Genomic DNA, 15,121 nt, shown 5'->3' with positions numbered 1-15,121 from the left:
CAAAGCGGGTGCTGGGATGAGCTCCAGCCACGCTCCTGCTGGGACCTTGAAGCTCCTCCAGCTCCAACCCCTGCCACGGGCAGGGACACCTTCCACTAGAGCAGCTTGCTCCAAGCCCCTGTGTCCAACCTGGCCTTGAACACTGCCAGGGATGGGGCAGCCACAGCTTCTCTGGGCACCCTGGGCCAGCGCCTCAGCACCCTCACAGGGAAGAGCTTCTGCCTAAGAGCTCATCTCAGTCTCCCCTCTGGCAGGTTCAAGCCATTCCCCTTGTCCTGTCCCTACAGGCCCTTGTCCCAAGCCCCTCTCCAGGTTTCCTGCAGCCCCTTTAGGCACTGGAGCTGCTCCGAGGTCTCCCCGGAGCCTTGCTGCAGCTTCCCTCTTCCCTCTTCCCTCTTCCCTGCCCTCATTTCAGGGCACCGTGGTGATGCCTTGGATGCTCTTCCCTGTGCCCAGATGGCCACTGGCTTATGCAGCCCTTCTGGTCTCCGGCTGTGTGCTACGTGTGACCATCCCCATCGCTAGGCATGGATCTGCTTGGCAACAGCTAATTTTATCGAGTCAAATTCCTCTTGTATTTGCTCTGGGTGGCAGAGAGCCTTTTCATCACAGATGCTATTTGGGCAATGCGGAGTGATAGAGGTGATAAATCCTACCCGCGCCACCTCCTTGTCCAGTAAACACTGCCATAAATTCCTTACTTGTAGCTTTGCACAGGGACTTACAGGCAAATTCCACACACAAGGAATTTGTCTGTAATTCTTCTGCCCCTGGGGCCATCTCCAGTGTCGTCTGGCTCTTCCCAGCGGTGCCACGATGTGCAGAAGAGCCCAGACAAGACCGTTTCTTCTTGCATCATCACCATCAAAGCTCTTCCCATCTCTCCATTGCACATTCTACCTCCATTCCTCTCCCACTGGAGGAGTTTGGGAGGTTAAGATGAAGTCCTCAGAGCCCGTGTCCCTCTGCCATCCTGCTGCCCATGGCCACGCTGCTCCCTTCGCTGGTACCAAACAGCCTCTGAGCTCCCCTCAGGTTTGAACCTATCCATTCCTCACATCGTGCCCTATTCCTGGGGTGATCCCAGCCCTCCAAACCTCAGCCACAGCGACCCAAACCCCAGGAGCCTCCTTTACCATCCAAGCAGGGATTTTGCTCATCCCATGAGAACCAGCCCTGGCAGATCTATGGACCACTTGATGGAGTGGTCCCCATGGAGTAAATCCAGCTTCCCAAACCCTCTGGTTTTCCCCCTGCGGGAATGGGGATCCCGCTTTCCTGCTGCTGCCTGATAACAGCCTTCCCCTGCAGTCTCCTGGGGCTGGGGAGGGTGAGTTTGGAGGCTGGATCCTCCGGGCTGCTGCTGGAATCCTCACACAAGGGGGTTAGTGCCACGCAGAGAGAGCACAAGGCCCTGTCCCAAGCGTTGAGCAAAGCCCATCTGCACACACAGGACATGGGGGGAGGCTGGGCAAGAGCCGGGGGGTAACTGCACACACGGTCCCTTCCACGGAGGATGGGTTCTTGGGCTCGGTGGTCGGGACGGCTGCGGGGGTCCGGGGACAGGGATCGGGGCCGAGAGGGGCTGGGGAACGTTTGGGGTTAGAGGTTGGCTTCACACAAAGGAGCGGGCGGCTGGAAGCCGGTTCGACGCCGAGAGCCAATCACGGCGGCAGCCCCGCGATAAAAGGGGTGGCGAGGAGCCGGGGAAGCCCGCAGGAAACGGCTCCTGCTCCCGTAACCCGGCCTCTGCAAGGCGCGGGGAAGGCAGCGGGGACACCGGGCCCCACCAGGACAGAGCCGGAGCCCGACAGAGCCACCCCGGACCGGGGCGAAGCCCTCCCGCAGCGCCGGGAGCAGCGCACGCTTACGGTGAGGCTGCGCCCGCGGAGAACAACGGGGCTGGGAGGCGGCGGGAGACAATGATGGTCCCCGAGGGGTGCGGAGCGAGGGGATCGTCACCCCCGGCTCTGCTCTGGGGGGGGGGAAAGCGAGAGAGAGCGGGGGGAAAGGGATGGAGAGGAGGCAGGAGGAGAGCCCTGGGCAGCGGCACCCCCCGCCAGGAGCCACCCAGCAGATGGGGGCTCACCCCCTGCACATCCCACCCTGATGCACCGGGAACTTCTCGGCTTGGGAAAGGGGGCTCGGCAGAGGTGATCGAGGGAAGGGGATCGGGGGTGGGGGGGGGCACACACACACAAAGGGGGCTGTTCTGGGCCCTGGGTGGCCTCGCTGGGGTCAGGCGGGGGCAAGGAGATGCTGTCTGAGCTCTAGGAGTGATGCTGCTGACGGGGGGTGAGCACCCCGTGCCCTGTGTGAGCTGGGGGTGAGAGGTCCGCATGCAGGGTATCGGGGTGGCAAGAGCAAGAGGAGGCCTTGAGGTTGCTGGATCTGCTGCTGCGGGCATCGGGGGTGCGGTGTTTTGGGGCTCATGCCCCCCCTGTGGGCTGTAAACCCCTTTGTTGTGTGCTGCAGTACGTGCTGGAGGGGGGCTGCACACGTCCATGTTATTAGGCTGATCAGAAAGAGCAGAGACGGAAGAAAACCTGTTAGATCCTGACTTCCTTATCCCCGTTCGTTCCTGCCTGCTCATTCTCAGTGCTGAGTCTCCCACTGCCTCACCCTGGCTTTAAATCTTGCCAGAGACAGGTCCAGGGCTTTCACTGCTTCCCTTGGGGATGCTGTTGCATGACTGTGAGGTTTAATAACAACACGAACACCCTGAGCCCTGACAACCCTTAAGAGCCAGGGCTCACAAAGGAGAGCAGCTCCGTGCTCATCAGTGCTCCGTGCCAGCAGCAGCACAGTTGGGAGTCAAGCCCAAAGTCCCATCCTGGTGCTGTCACTACCCTGTTCTGAGCCACTCTGATCTGTGTGATCCCTTTGGATCACCCGAAACCAGCTCAGCCACCTTGCAGGTCCTCTCTGTTGGGTTTGGTCACGGGGGGAGCATCAGTTCTGCCAGAATGTGCGCATTCAGCAGCCTGGATCATCCCCTGGCAACTGGGCTTTGTCCACCCAAGGCATCGTGTGAGGGATGCACAGCGAAGACATCTGGCGCCCCAGATGTGCAGTTAAGGCCAGGAGGAGCACATCTGCAGCATTGTTCACGTAGATGACAACATCATTGCAGCGCAACCCATCAAGCCTAGGCTGAAACAGCTCCGGTCTGAATGGGAGCCCTGCAGGAAGCCGGTTCCCAGTTAGGGTCTGTCAGAAGGAGCTTTGCCAAGTGACCGGGTGCATCTTCATACAGCTCAAACCCAGGTTCCTGACCTTTTCTGGTCAACAAAGATCCCACGAGGCTTCTCATTAGGGAAGGGAGTTCCTCTTCTGGCTTCCTTCAGTCCCATGAACCTACCCCCTGCTCCTACACGGTGTCGGAGTTACTCCTGTTCCTTTGGCCCATCCTCAGCTTCGGGAGGGATGTTGTCCATTGTCAGGCAGCGATGTTCCCCCAGAGGTGCCTGCCTTTTGCTTTCCCTTTGCGCCATTCCTCAATGGGGGAATGCCATGTGGGGGTGTTGCAGAGCTCACCCCGCTGTCAGCAGGAGCTCTGGCGTGGAAAACGTGGAATCTGGGCGAAGGGGTGATTGAAGTGAAGATGAAGCACACTTTATGCGCATCCCTTGCTCCTGGTGCGCCCATAACCCTCTCCAATGGCCAGCTCAAGGTATTGGACACAAGGAGCCCCTGCAACCTCCAGTTGCTTCTCCAGGGCTTGTGTTTCCCACTGCTCCACTGAGATCCCACGGCCTTACAGAGCACCAGATCCCATTCTGGGCATCATGGGTCCTAAAAGGGAGGATGGATGTGAAAACCAGGCAGAGCAGCTCAACAAGAGGGATCCCTTGAGAGATTTAACCTAGAACGTGATTTTGGTGGCTTTGGGGGACACTTGGACCCAGCAGCTTCACCCTGGTACAGAGGCAGGGACCGTGGGATGTGGTTGTGCTGTGTTTTGGGGTGCCCGGGACAGGAATCGCTCCTGCTGTGGCTGCTGATGGTGAAGCAGCAGAAGCTCTCAGAGCTAATCCACATGGGAAGCGCCAGCCCAAAGCCTGGTGATATTCCAAGAGAGGAGATGAGCCAACGGAACATGGACAGGTTACGCTTGGGAAAAGAGGGATTTGTAGGCAATTACAGGTCCATTAACTGGAGTGCAATTAAAGGTGAGCTTCTGGAATGGGACTTGAAAGAGTAATCAAAGGCATGGTGTTGGGAAGCAGAACAGAAGTCTTTAACATGGATCATGCCAAGCTGGCTCCTTGTGTGTGGTAACTGACCTCTGAAACAAGAGGGCCTCATGAATCTGGATTCAAGACAAGCACTTGATGGAGATGATTGTTTCAGGTGGAGACAGGAAAGAGGCAGCAAAACGGAAGGAGGACACTTGGATCCCTCCCCATGTGGCGATTTATGGCCTGAAGTTGGTACCAATCCCTTTGGAAGGTGGGGGAAAAGGGTGAAGAAGAGTTGGGCAGGAACATGGGGAGCTGCTGGAGCCTGGAGGGAGCTCAGCAACGGGAGGGCACTGAAGAAGGAAGAGGAGTGAAGAGCTCTGGCAGAGGTCATAAAGGAGGAGCACATCAGGCCAGATGTGTTCAGATGTGTTATGTGCTATTCAGACCGTAACACAAAGGTCTGAGATCTCCTTCAGTGTGGTGCATTCAGGCCAGTTCACCTCCGTGCAATGGGCCACCGAGGCGGTGCTGTAGGAACCTTATAAGAACAGATGCAAAGGAATTGGCTTCTCCTGCTGAAAGAGACTGATACCGAATGATTCCTCTGTAGGAATCCCCCTGAGAGGCAAATATTATGGTGGGAGAAGAACCAGGACCATAATGCCGGTATCATGGTCAATGGAAGTACATTGATGCTAGAAACCAGAAGGTGATGCTTCCAGATGGAAAACCTGAAAAGAGAAGGGAAGGAGCATGAACTATTTGCCTATCGTGCTTGTTTGCCTCAGGAGGGACAAGAGAAGGCAGGGATGAAGGTGGGAGAACAGAGCGGGTGAGAAGGGGCTTCCCCCAGGCTCCCTCTTTGCTTGTGTGGGACTTCCATTGTTGCCCTGCCAAAGGCATCCCTATTCTTCCCCACTCCTTCAGGAACAGTTATTCCTGAAGATTTCCTGCCCATTGGCAGCCTTTCAACAGGCACAGGACATGGATGTAAAGAGGACTGATGGAGCGGGCTGGTGGAAGGTATCTCTGTCCGCTGGGGATGCTCTCCAGCAACCTGATGAACAGGGCAGTGGTGTCCACAGAAGCGGCCCAGCTGCTCTTCCCCTGTGTCAACCCAACAGGGACCTTATCTAGGTGTTGTAACCTTATCTAGGTGTTGTAACCTTATCTAGGTGTTCCTGCTCTGGCAGGGGGATTGGACTAGATGATCTTTTGAGGTCCCTTCCAATCTCTAACATACTGTGATACTGTGATACTGTGACCTGCCCTGGGTCCCCACAGCTTAACCCACAGCTCGAAGCCTCTCCGTGCTCCCAGGAGGGAGGAGGAAGGGGCCCAGATCCCGCCCCCACTGCGCTTTGCCTTTGGGAAAGCCTCTTGCAGTGGTGCAGTGATCCCGGCAGTAAACACACACTTCACAGGGCTGCTAATGGGAACCAGATGGCAGCGAGGGGCCTCTCTCCCTCTGCAGCCGCGCTGCTTTCCTGTGCCGGGAGCCCATCAGCTTTCTGAGGGGCCATGGGGCTGGAGCTCTGCGACTCGGCAGCTCCTGGGATGAGCATCGCCTTCCACTGCCCCCCAGTGGGTGCTAATGGGGAGCTGTGGCTGCTCTCCCACAGCAAGCTCCAAGCCCTAAGTCCTGACTCACAGAATCATCACAGACAGAATGGGTTGGAAGGGACCATCTAAAGATCATCTCGTTCCGACCTCCTTCCACTGGACCAAGCCCAGTTCCCTTTGGAGAAAGGGGTATTTTGGTCCGCACAAGCCACCAGATGCTCCCAGGAGGGGCAGGAAGAACAAAGGGGATCTCGCCTCATCCTGAGCCATATCCCTGGAATGGACCAGGAGAGGCCACTCAGTCCTGCGCTTCCCAGGCTGTGTAGGTGGCCAAGAGCCTTAGGGAATAGAGCCTTGGAGAAGGCGGATGTAGCAGTTGTGGTGCCAGCCTCCACTGTGGAGACCTGAACCTGGCTTTCCTGCTTTGCCCCAGATGCTCTCTGCAGCCCTGGGGGCTGCCCTAGCACTTGTGAAGGCTTCGTGCCACCAACGTGGCACCATGTCCTTAAGCAGAGCTGTGCCACTGGGGTTCCTCTCCTTATGGTGACTGCCTTGGGCTCAAATCCCACCCCGGGCACCCTAACGCCTCCTTGGGAGAGCAATGAGAGCCTCCTCGTGCGGTTTCTAACTTGTTGTTTCCCTTTATCGCTTCAGCACAGCCTTCCCCCTTGAGATTTCTGCTCCTTCCTCGTGCCCTGCGGCAGGAAGGACATTTAGCAACTACTCACAAGCAGCTACACGGAGGGGACCTCTCGAAGCTCGAAACGAAGGCTGGGAGAGCACAGCGGGTACGTGCACAGCGGGGAGTTAAGGGGAAGGAGACCTGGAGGATGGGGCTGGGTGGAGAACGTCAAGCCATGGGGTCGGATGAGCGGGACGGCACGGAACCCAACAGGGTTTGGGCCAAGAGGAGCAAAGGAATGAAGAGGTGGAAGGAGCCTGTGTGAGCGGATGGGGACGGGCTGATGGAGAGATGGGGAAACTGAGGGGCTGGGACAGGGGAGGGAGATGAGGTGCAAGGGAAGAGGGAGGGAAGCTGGGGGTGGAGAAGTGCTTGTGGCAAAGGCAGGGGCTAAGGGGGAGGGTTCTGCATGCACATCAGTGTGAGGGGGGGCACCAAGCTCCCCTTGGGGTCTGCGTTGGGCTGTGGGGACCAGAGAGAGCATGGAGACACGAGGGCCATGGGATGGGGGTTCTGCTCCCTGGGCCCCAGCGCCCGCTGCCTGTGCCTGCCTCCCCCTGCAGCACACAGGAAACAACAACGCGACCGCAGGGTGACGGTGACGGGAGGTTGCTTTGGGGAGGCAGGAGCTGTGCTCTCGGGGGGGCTGGGGGATGGCACGAGGGTTGTGCAGCCCCCAGCACGGTCCTCATCGTGCCTTCACCTTCCCTTTGCTCTGCTCCTCCCTCAGCATCGTTCGCTCTGCCCCACAGCTCCTGCGCGTGCAAACCAAGGCTCCCCAAGCCTCATCTCTTCTGGGTGTTTTGAAGGCGAGGGCAATGGGGGAAAACCCCTGAGGTGCCTTTTCAAGCAGTTATCACCAAAAGGGGTTATTTGCGATGCTGCTTGGGGTTTTGTTTTCCTTTTCTCTTTCCTGTGCTGTGTTAATGCTGCTCCAGAACCAATCACCTCCCACATGTGAGCAGAAGCCATCACATCCCCTCCTGCTCGTGTTTCCATCACCCCCCTCCTGCCCGGTATCTTCGTATGGGACTAGAGGACGGTGATGGTTTTAAACTGAACGAGGGAGGTTCAGGCTGGGTGTGAGGAAGAAACGTTTCACAGTGAGGGTGGTAGCGGCACAGGGTGCCCAGAGAGGTGGTGGAGACATCCAAGGCTGGGCTGCACATGGCTCTGACCCAGTTAAAGGTGTCCCTGCTCATTGCAGGACTGGATGAGCTTTGAAGGTCCCTTCCATCCCAAACCATTCTATGACTCAGAGCTACTGAGCCCGGTGCCCACATCACCTTCCAGCTTGCTGTGAGCTGTGTTCCAGACCTGCACCTCCTGCCCACACCCAGCCTCGTGTGCCTCAAACTCCTGGCTCCCTCCAGCAACCCAAGAGCCCATGGAGGAAGCACCGAGCACATCACCACTGCACACCGGCCCTGGGGGTGATGAAACCAGCCCTGCTCCTCTTGACATTTCCTTTCCAGGTGTTGCAAGAGGCTTGTCTCGGCCATCTCCGCAGGGAACATCGCCCCACGGACACCAAGCTCAGGATTGAACAGACAGAGGAGGGCAAGGAACCATGTTCCAGGCCACGGGACCCCCCAGCTCCCCCCCAGCTCATGTACGTAGGGGTTTGGATGGGCCTTTCCCCCCGGGTTTGCCCCTGGGAGGGCTGTGGATAGAAGCTCTATTCCAGACGGTTTAGGGTGACCCAAGGCACGGGCGCTGCTTCGCTTCTCACCCGCCAGGACTGGGGCCAGCAACGTTCCAGCAGAAGGTGCTGTTTGCCGAGCACGGCTCCACACGGAGCTGCTCACCCGGCTCTCATCGCTCTCTGTTTGTTTGTGTTTCCATGGCTTTCCGCGAGCACAAGCGGGAGCTGCTCGCGCTTGGAGATGGAAAAACAAAAAGGCTCCAGAGCATGTCCTGCTGGGACAGGATACGGCCCTTTCCCCGAGGGAGGATGGATCAGATATGAAGCAGATAGCGCTGCCTGCTCGGAGCCAGAAGGCTGCCGAGAAGTGATGAGCAGCAGTGGATGGCTGGAGCCTTGGGAACGGATGTATCCAGCTCCAAAGAGGCAGCGCTTTCCTTAGCTCTGGAAGCAGCGCGTGAAGCCCTAACCCCAGGAGAGCACCTGCGGTTGCTTTCCCAGTGCCAAGGGATGCAACCGGTTTTACACGGCCTGAGCCTGCCCACTGCCCGTGTCCCTATTGTTGACTTTGGCTCCTTCTTCCTTGAGGGAATGAGAGGGAAATCAGTGTCCCTGACCTCAGTCAATGAGAGCAGCTGGGAAGCGGCTGAGGAGGCAGCGCAGTGAAGTGAGAGCTTCCTGCGCCTCCTCACCAGCTATTCCCGAAAATACAGAGGAGAAACAATGGGGAAGGACAAAGCAGGAGGCAAAATCAGCCTGGGGCCAAGGAGAGCAAGAGGAAGGAGCAGGAGGCAGTGGGGTGATGCTCTGGGATCGCCTCGGGAACAGACAGCGCAGAGCCACAATGTGGTAGAGTGGTTCCTGGCTGGTCCTCGCTAGGAGTGGGTTTGTCTCTTTGCTCCTGTTTGAAAGAAGGGAGCATCTCCAGCAGCGCAAAGGCAGCTTCAATGCATGCAGATGGCTGGTAGGGACCCAGTGAGCGTGCAAACAGCTTGGGAGGGTGCAGGAGTGTGGGGAAAGCGAAGGGCAGGAGCAGGAGGTGATTTGGGATGAGCTGCTGCAGACAGGAGAGCGTGCACTGAGGCCCTGAGGGCACCTCAGCACTTGGAGCTCTGCCCTACTGCTCCTCCGTCCGTGCCCCCCATCCCTCCTGCATCCGCCATGGACACAGATGGATGCAAGAGCCTGCAGGGACTCCAGAGGCTTTTCCTGCAGGGATGGGCTGATAACGGGGCCCAGAAACAACACAGCTGCCGAGGGGAACCAGCACCAGCGAGGGCAGCCCAGCTGGGCATGAGGAGGGCACGGCCTTGGCAGCTGAGTTCAGAGACGGCCACCATGCAGTGACAGCCAGGCAGAGGTCCTGCCCGTTGCCATCCCCTGCTGCTCCTCCTCCAGCACAGCTCAGCGCCAGGCTTTCATCCTGATTTCTCTTCTCCTTCCCTTGGCAGGAGGCAAAGAACAGCTCCGGAGGCAGCACCGTGCAGCGCTCCAAGGTACCTGCGATTACCGCGTCCTTCCCGGCAAGGAGGGAAGGACCAAACCCCATCCTATCATTCGGCAGTGGTGCAGCACAGGGAGGGTGAGGGGAGATGGGGATGCCTCAGATAGAACGATGGAATGGTTTGTGTTGGAAGGGACCTTAGGATCATCCAGTTCCAACCCCCTGCCACAGGCAGGGACCCCTTCCACTGGAGCAGCTTGCTCCAAGCCCCTGTGTCCAACCTGGCCTTGAACACTGCCAGGGATGGGGCAGCCACAGCTTCTCTGGGCACCCTGTGCCAGCGCCTCAGCACCCTCACAGGGAAGAGCTTCTGCCTAAGAGCTCAGCTCAGTCTCCCCTCTGGCAGGTTCAAGCCATTCCCCTTGGCCTGTCCCTACAGGCCCTTGTCCCAAGCCCCTCTCCAGGTTTCCTGCAGCCCCTTTAGGCACTGGAGCTGCTCTCAGGTCTCCCCTTCAGGAGCCTTCTCTTCTCCAGGCTGCCCCAGCCCAATACCTCACCCAATGGCAGTGTGGATATCAAGGGAGAGGCTGTGGGGGAAGCCAGGCACCGGATACCCCAAATTCCTTCCTCATCCTCTCTCCCCTCGCGCAGTCCTTCAGCCTGAAGGCACAAGTGAAGGAGATGTGCACTGCCTGCCAGAAAACCGTGTACCCCATGGAGCGCCTCGTGGCCGATAAGTTTGTCTTCCACAACGCCTGCTTCTGCTGCAAGCACTGCCACACCAAGCTCAGGTGAGCCTCAGCGGGATGCGGCCATGGTGCTTGCTGTTGGAGGCGGGGATGGATGGCAATGTGGTACCCATGGACAAGGGAGGCCTTTCTGAACCGTCCACCCATCACATTCATGTGACCCCCAGCGCATTCATCACAGCAAAAACCAGGGCTTTTATGTGCTCGACTGGTCCCAAGTCTCAGCTGGATCATAGGATCACAGGATGGTTTGTGTTGGAAGGGACCTTAAAGCTCATCCAGTTCCAGCCTCCTGACAGGCAGGGACACCTTCCACTAGAGCAGCTTGCTCCAAGTCCTGCATCCCTTGTCCAAAGCCCCTCTCTCCAGGGTTTTTGCAGCCCCTTTAGGCACTGGGAGCTGCTCTCAGGTCTCCCTGGATCCCAGCTAACCCTGTTCTCCTTCCCCAGCCTGGGCAGCTACGCGGCGCTCCACGGGGAATTCTACTGCAAGCCCCACTTCCAGCAGCTCTTCAAGAGCAAAGGCAACTACGACGAGGGCTTCGGGCGCAAGCAGCACAAGGAGCTGTGGGTGCACAAGGAGGTGGAGAGTGGGACCAAGTCGGCGTGAGCGGGGCCGGCTCAGCCTTCCCTGGAGCACCGGAATGGTGCTGAGCCGGGCGCTAACTGAGCTGATGTAAAGCAAAGGGGACCCAAGGGCTGCAGGGGGCGAGGGTGGGAGGCAGCCCAGCCCTCTCTGGAGGATGTATAGAGGGTTCCTATGGGCCATAAGGGCAGAGGTGACCAGAGGACAGCCTCCAAGCCCCAGTTCCTGAGACCGGACCGGATGCTCAGCCCTGTACATGCATTTCAGGTCTGCCACCATGGATAAAGACATGATCTTGGAGGGGGCTTCACCCATCCTCTGAGTCGGAGCGGAGCTCCCAGCTCCTGCCACACCAATCCTGCCTTCCTGGGGCTCTGGCTAAGGAGGGTCCTTGGTTTACATCAGCTCAGTTCAGCTGGGAATGTTCAGCCTTAAGGATGTTGCCCTGCGACTCTTTCTCAGTGTCTGTCCTTTTCTATCTGCCTTTGGTAGGTCCTGCGCCAGGCGCTCTCTTATTTTTGTAATACAAGGTTTCTGAGCCTTCCCTGCCTTGTCCTGTGTTCCCGAGGGGCTGGGGAGGTGGGAATAGTGCTGAGGGCTGCCTCTTACCACCCAGGGACTGTGGAAAGAGCCTCTGTCCATGCAGCATCAACAGGTATTGTGGGTGCAGTGCGAGGATGGAGGCAGAGCGGTCCTTTGGGGCCTGAAGCCTGGATTTCAACCTGCACAGCAGCTTCCACATGGAGCCCAGACCCCTCCCAAAGGGAATTCTCCGTCCCATGAATTAGACCCACCCCTTTGCCCTGCACACACTTTGTGGCTCTCTCCCCATATCAGTACCAATGGGCCCAGCCTCTGCAAGCAGACGCTGCCTCCATTCCCTCTGGGCTGACTGGTGCAAGATGAGCTGTGGTCTGGATGAAGCCCATCGCTCTGGACCCCCTCCAACAGGTCTGTCTGTACCTCCTTCCTCCACACATGATGTGTAAGCCTTGCTTGGGGGAGCAGGCATTCAAGGAACCCCGCGTCTTTCATATGCTACAAGAACCCGGCTCTTCAGAGCCCACGCAGCCTCTGGCATCACAGCAAGAGCCCCTTTTCCTTCACCAGCCGACAACGTCAGCTCTCACTGAAGGAGAGAATTCAGAACCAGCCACAAAAACAGGAGCAAAGAGGGAACCAGATGGCTACGGATGGTCCAGAGCAGCCCAGGAGGAGCAGAGGGTACACAGAGACACTCTTAACCCAGGTCACAAGTCCCCTGGGGCTCTGGGTGGGCACTGACCTCAGAGACGTGTTGGGTGACCCCAGGAGCCCCATGTCCCTGATGGTGGATAAATTACTTCTCCTTCAAAAGGCCAGGACTGTGAGCTCAGCAGGGACTGCAAACAGAGACCCTGGCAGGGCTCCCTGAGCTCCAGCCTCACCAAGGGCTTGCACTGTCCCCGTGGTGCAGGTGCTGCTGCAGGCTCCTCACATCAAGGTGCAGCTGACACCGTGACAGAAGCTGCTTCCTGCCCATCACGGCATCACTGCTGTGCTGAGCCAGGACCCGCTGCTCTGTGGTGCTGGGCACGTTGTGGCCTCTTCCTGCTGAAGGCTGGCTTAGAAAATGAAAGCAAGCCCCTGTGTTTCACTTCCTGTTCCTTGCTAGCCTCACTTCCCCATCCCTCGCCTCGGCTGCCTGCTGCTCTTGCCTGCAGAGTGGGGTCACCAGGTCCAGAGCGGGTTGAACTACACCAGAGCACTTTGGGGTAGGGAGAAAAACCTTCTTTAAGCAAGAAGAACAACGGTCCAATTCTCCCCTTTCCTCCCCAGAATTTGGAACTTCGTCTAAAGACAGTAGCGCTCTCTACTACTATTAGTGCTAGTAGTACACTAGTACATCTCTAGAGCTGTCAGAACTAGTAGTACACTAGTACATCTCTAGAGCTGTCAGAACTAGTAGTACACTAGAACATCTCTAGAGCTGCCAGAACTAGTAGTACACTAGAACATCTCTAGAGCTGTCAGAACTAGTAGTACACTAGCACATCTCTAGAGCTGTCAGAACTAGTAGTACACCAGAACATCTCTGGAGCTGTCAGAACTAGTAGTACACTAGCACATCTCTAGAGCTGTCAGAACTAGTAGTACACTAGCACATCTCTAGAGCTGTCAGAACTAGTAGTACACTAGAACATCTCTAGAGCTGTCAGAACTAGTAGTACACTAGAACATATCTAGAGCTGTCAGAACTAGTAGTACACTAGTACATCTCTAGAGCTGTCAGAACTAGTAGTACACTAGTACATCTCTAGAGCTGTCAGAACTAGTAGTACACTAGCACATCTCTAGAGCTGTCAGAACTAGTAGTACACTAGAACATCTCTAGAGCTGTCAGAACTAGTAGTACACTAGAACATCTCTAGAGCTGCTAGAACTAGTAGTACACTAGCACATCTCTAGAGCTGTCAGAACTAGTAGTACACTAGTACATCTCTAGAGCTGTCAGAACTAGTAGTACACTAGCACATCTCTAGAGCTGTCAGAACTAGTAGTACACTAGAACATCTCTAGAGCTGTCAGAACTAGTAGTACACTAGAACATCTCTAGAGCTGCTAGAACTAGTAGTACACTAGAACATCTCTAGAGCTGTCAGAACTAGTAGTACACTAGAACATCTCTGGAGCTGTCAGAACTAGTAGTACACTAGAACATCTCTAGAGCTGTCAGAACTAGTAGTACACTAGAACATCTCTAGAGCTGTCAGAACTAGTAGTACACTAGCACATCTCTAGAGCTGCCAGAACTAGTAGTACACTAGCACATCTCTAGAGCTGTCAGAACTAGTAGTACACTAGCACATCTCTAGAGCTGTCAGAACTAGTAGTACACTAGCACATCTCTAGAGCTGTCAGAACTAGTAGTACACTAGTACATCTCTAGAGCTGTCAGAACTAGTAGTACACTAGCACATCTCTAGAGCTGCCAGAACTAGTAGTACACTAGCACATCTCTAGAGCTGTCAGAACTAGTAGTACACTAGCACATCTCTAGAGCTGTCAGAACTAGTAGTACACTAGCACATCTCTAGAGCTGTCAGAACTAGTAGTACACTAGAACATCTCTAGAGCTGTCAGAACTAGTAGTACACTAGTACATCTCTAGAGCTGTCAGAACTAGTAGTACACTAGAACATCTCTAGAGCTGTCAGAACTAGTAGTACACTAGAACATCTCTAGAGCTGTCAGAACTAGTAGTACACTAGCACATCTCTAGAGCTGCTAGAACTAGTAGTACACTAGAACATCTCTAGAGCTGTCAGAACTAGTAGTACACTAGCACATCTCTAGAGCTGCTAGAACTAGTAGTACACTAGAACATCTCTAGAGCTGTCAGAACTAGTAGTACACTAGCACATCTCTAGAGCTGCTAGAACTAGTAGTACACTAGAACATCTCTAGAGCTGTCAGAACTAGTAGTACACTAGCACATCTCTAGAGCTGTCAGAACTAGTAGTACACTAGTACATCTCTGGAGCTGTCAGAACTAGTAGTACACTAGAACATCTCTAGAGCTGCCAGAACTAGTAGTACACTAGAACATCTCTAGAGCTGTCAGAACTAGTAGTACACTAGTACATCTCTGGAGCTGTCAGAACTAGTAGTACACTAGTACATCTCTAGAGCTGTCAGAACTAGTAGTACACTAGAACATCTCTAGAGCTGTCAGAACTAGTAGTACACTAGTACATCTCTAGAGCTGTCAGAACTAGTAGTACACTAGAACATCTCTAGAGCTGTCAGAACTAGTAGTACACTAGTACATCTCTGGAGCTGTCAGAACTAGTAGTACACTAGTACATCTCTAGAGCTGTCAGAACTAGTAGTACACTAGTACATCTCTAGAGCTGTCAGAACTAGTAGTACACTAGCACATCTCTAGAGCTGTCAGAACTAGTAGTACACTAGTACATCTCTAGAGCTGTCAGAACTAGTAGTACACTAGTACATCTCTAGAGCTGTCAGAACTAGTAGTACACTAGTACATCTCTAGAGCTGTCAGAACTAGTAGTACACTAGTACATCTCTGGAGCTGTCAGAACTAGTAGTACACTAGCACATCTCTAGAGCTGTCAGAACTAGTAGTACACTAGCACATCTCTAGAGCTGTCAGAACTAGTAGTACACTAGCACATCTCTAGAGCTGCCAGAACTAGTAGTACACTAGCACATCTCTAGAGCTGTCAGAACTAGTAGTACACTAGTACATCTCTAGAGCTGTCA

At 55.5% G+C, this 15,121-nt stretch overlaps 1 protein-coding gene across 4 annotated transcripts; it reads left to right on the top strand.

The window, feature by feature from the left end:
* Positions 1-1,744: 1,744 nt before the first annotated feature.
* Positions 1,745-11,505, top strand: LIMD2 (LIM domain containing 2). Of its 4 annotated transcripts, XR_013958376.1 has the most exons (7): positions 4,882-4,999; positions 6,402-6,535; positions 7,905-8,041; positions 9,526-9,570; positions 10,170-10,309; positions 10,717-11,340; positions 11,469-11,505. XR_013958376.1 is itself a non-coding variant. In XM_080633248.1 (6 exons), the coding sequence occupies exons 3-6, from the start codon at positions 8,000-8,002 to the stop codon at positions 10,874-10,876; spliced, it is 387 nt and encodes a 128-aa protein (XP_080489374.1). In that variant the 5' UTR covers positions 1,745-1,872; positions 6,402-6,535; positions 7,905-7,999; the 3' UTR covers positions 10,877-11,393. The 4 variants fall into 4 exon arrangements, 3 of the variants coding, with proteins under 3 accessions (XP_080489374.1, XP_080489375.1, XP_080489373.1); XM_080633248.1 differs by lacking the exons at positions 4,882-4,999; positions 11,469-11,505 and adding an exon at positions 1,745-1,872 and having other exon boundaries at positions 10,717-11,393; XM_080633249.1 differs by lacking the exons at positions 4,882-4,999; positions 11,469-11,505 and adding an exon at positions 1,781-1,872 and having other exon boundaries at positions 6,407-6,535; positions 10,717-11,393.
* Positions 11,506-15,121: the final 3,616 nt, after the last annotated feature.

This window comes from Psittacula echo, assembly GCF_963264785.1.
Source record: "Psittacula echo genome assembly, chromosome: 23".
Lineage (NCBI taxonomy): Eukaryota > Metazoa > Chordata > Aves > Psittaciformes > Psittacidae > Psittacula > Psittacula echo.
Note: the sequence above shows the minus strand (reverse complement) of the source record. Positions and strands in the feature narration are given on the sequence as shown.

What these genes read in the sequence shown, in the direction of transcription:
- LIMD2 (XM_080633248.1), top strand. Translation starts at nt 8,000, where the DNA reads ATGTTCCAGGCCACGGGACCCCCCAGCTCCCCCCCAGCTCAT. An exon ending in CCAGCTCCCCCCCAGCTCAT is followed by an intron (nt 8,042 to 9,525) that starts GTACGTAGGGGT and finishes TTCCCTTGGCAG; the next exon opens with GAGGCAAAGAACAGCTCCGG. An exon ending in GCACCGTGCAGCGCTCCAAG is followed by an intron (nt 9,571 to 10,169) that starts GTACCTGCGATT and finishes CCCCTCGCGCAG; the next exon opens with TCCTTCAGCCTGAAGGCACA.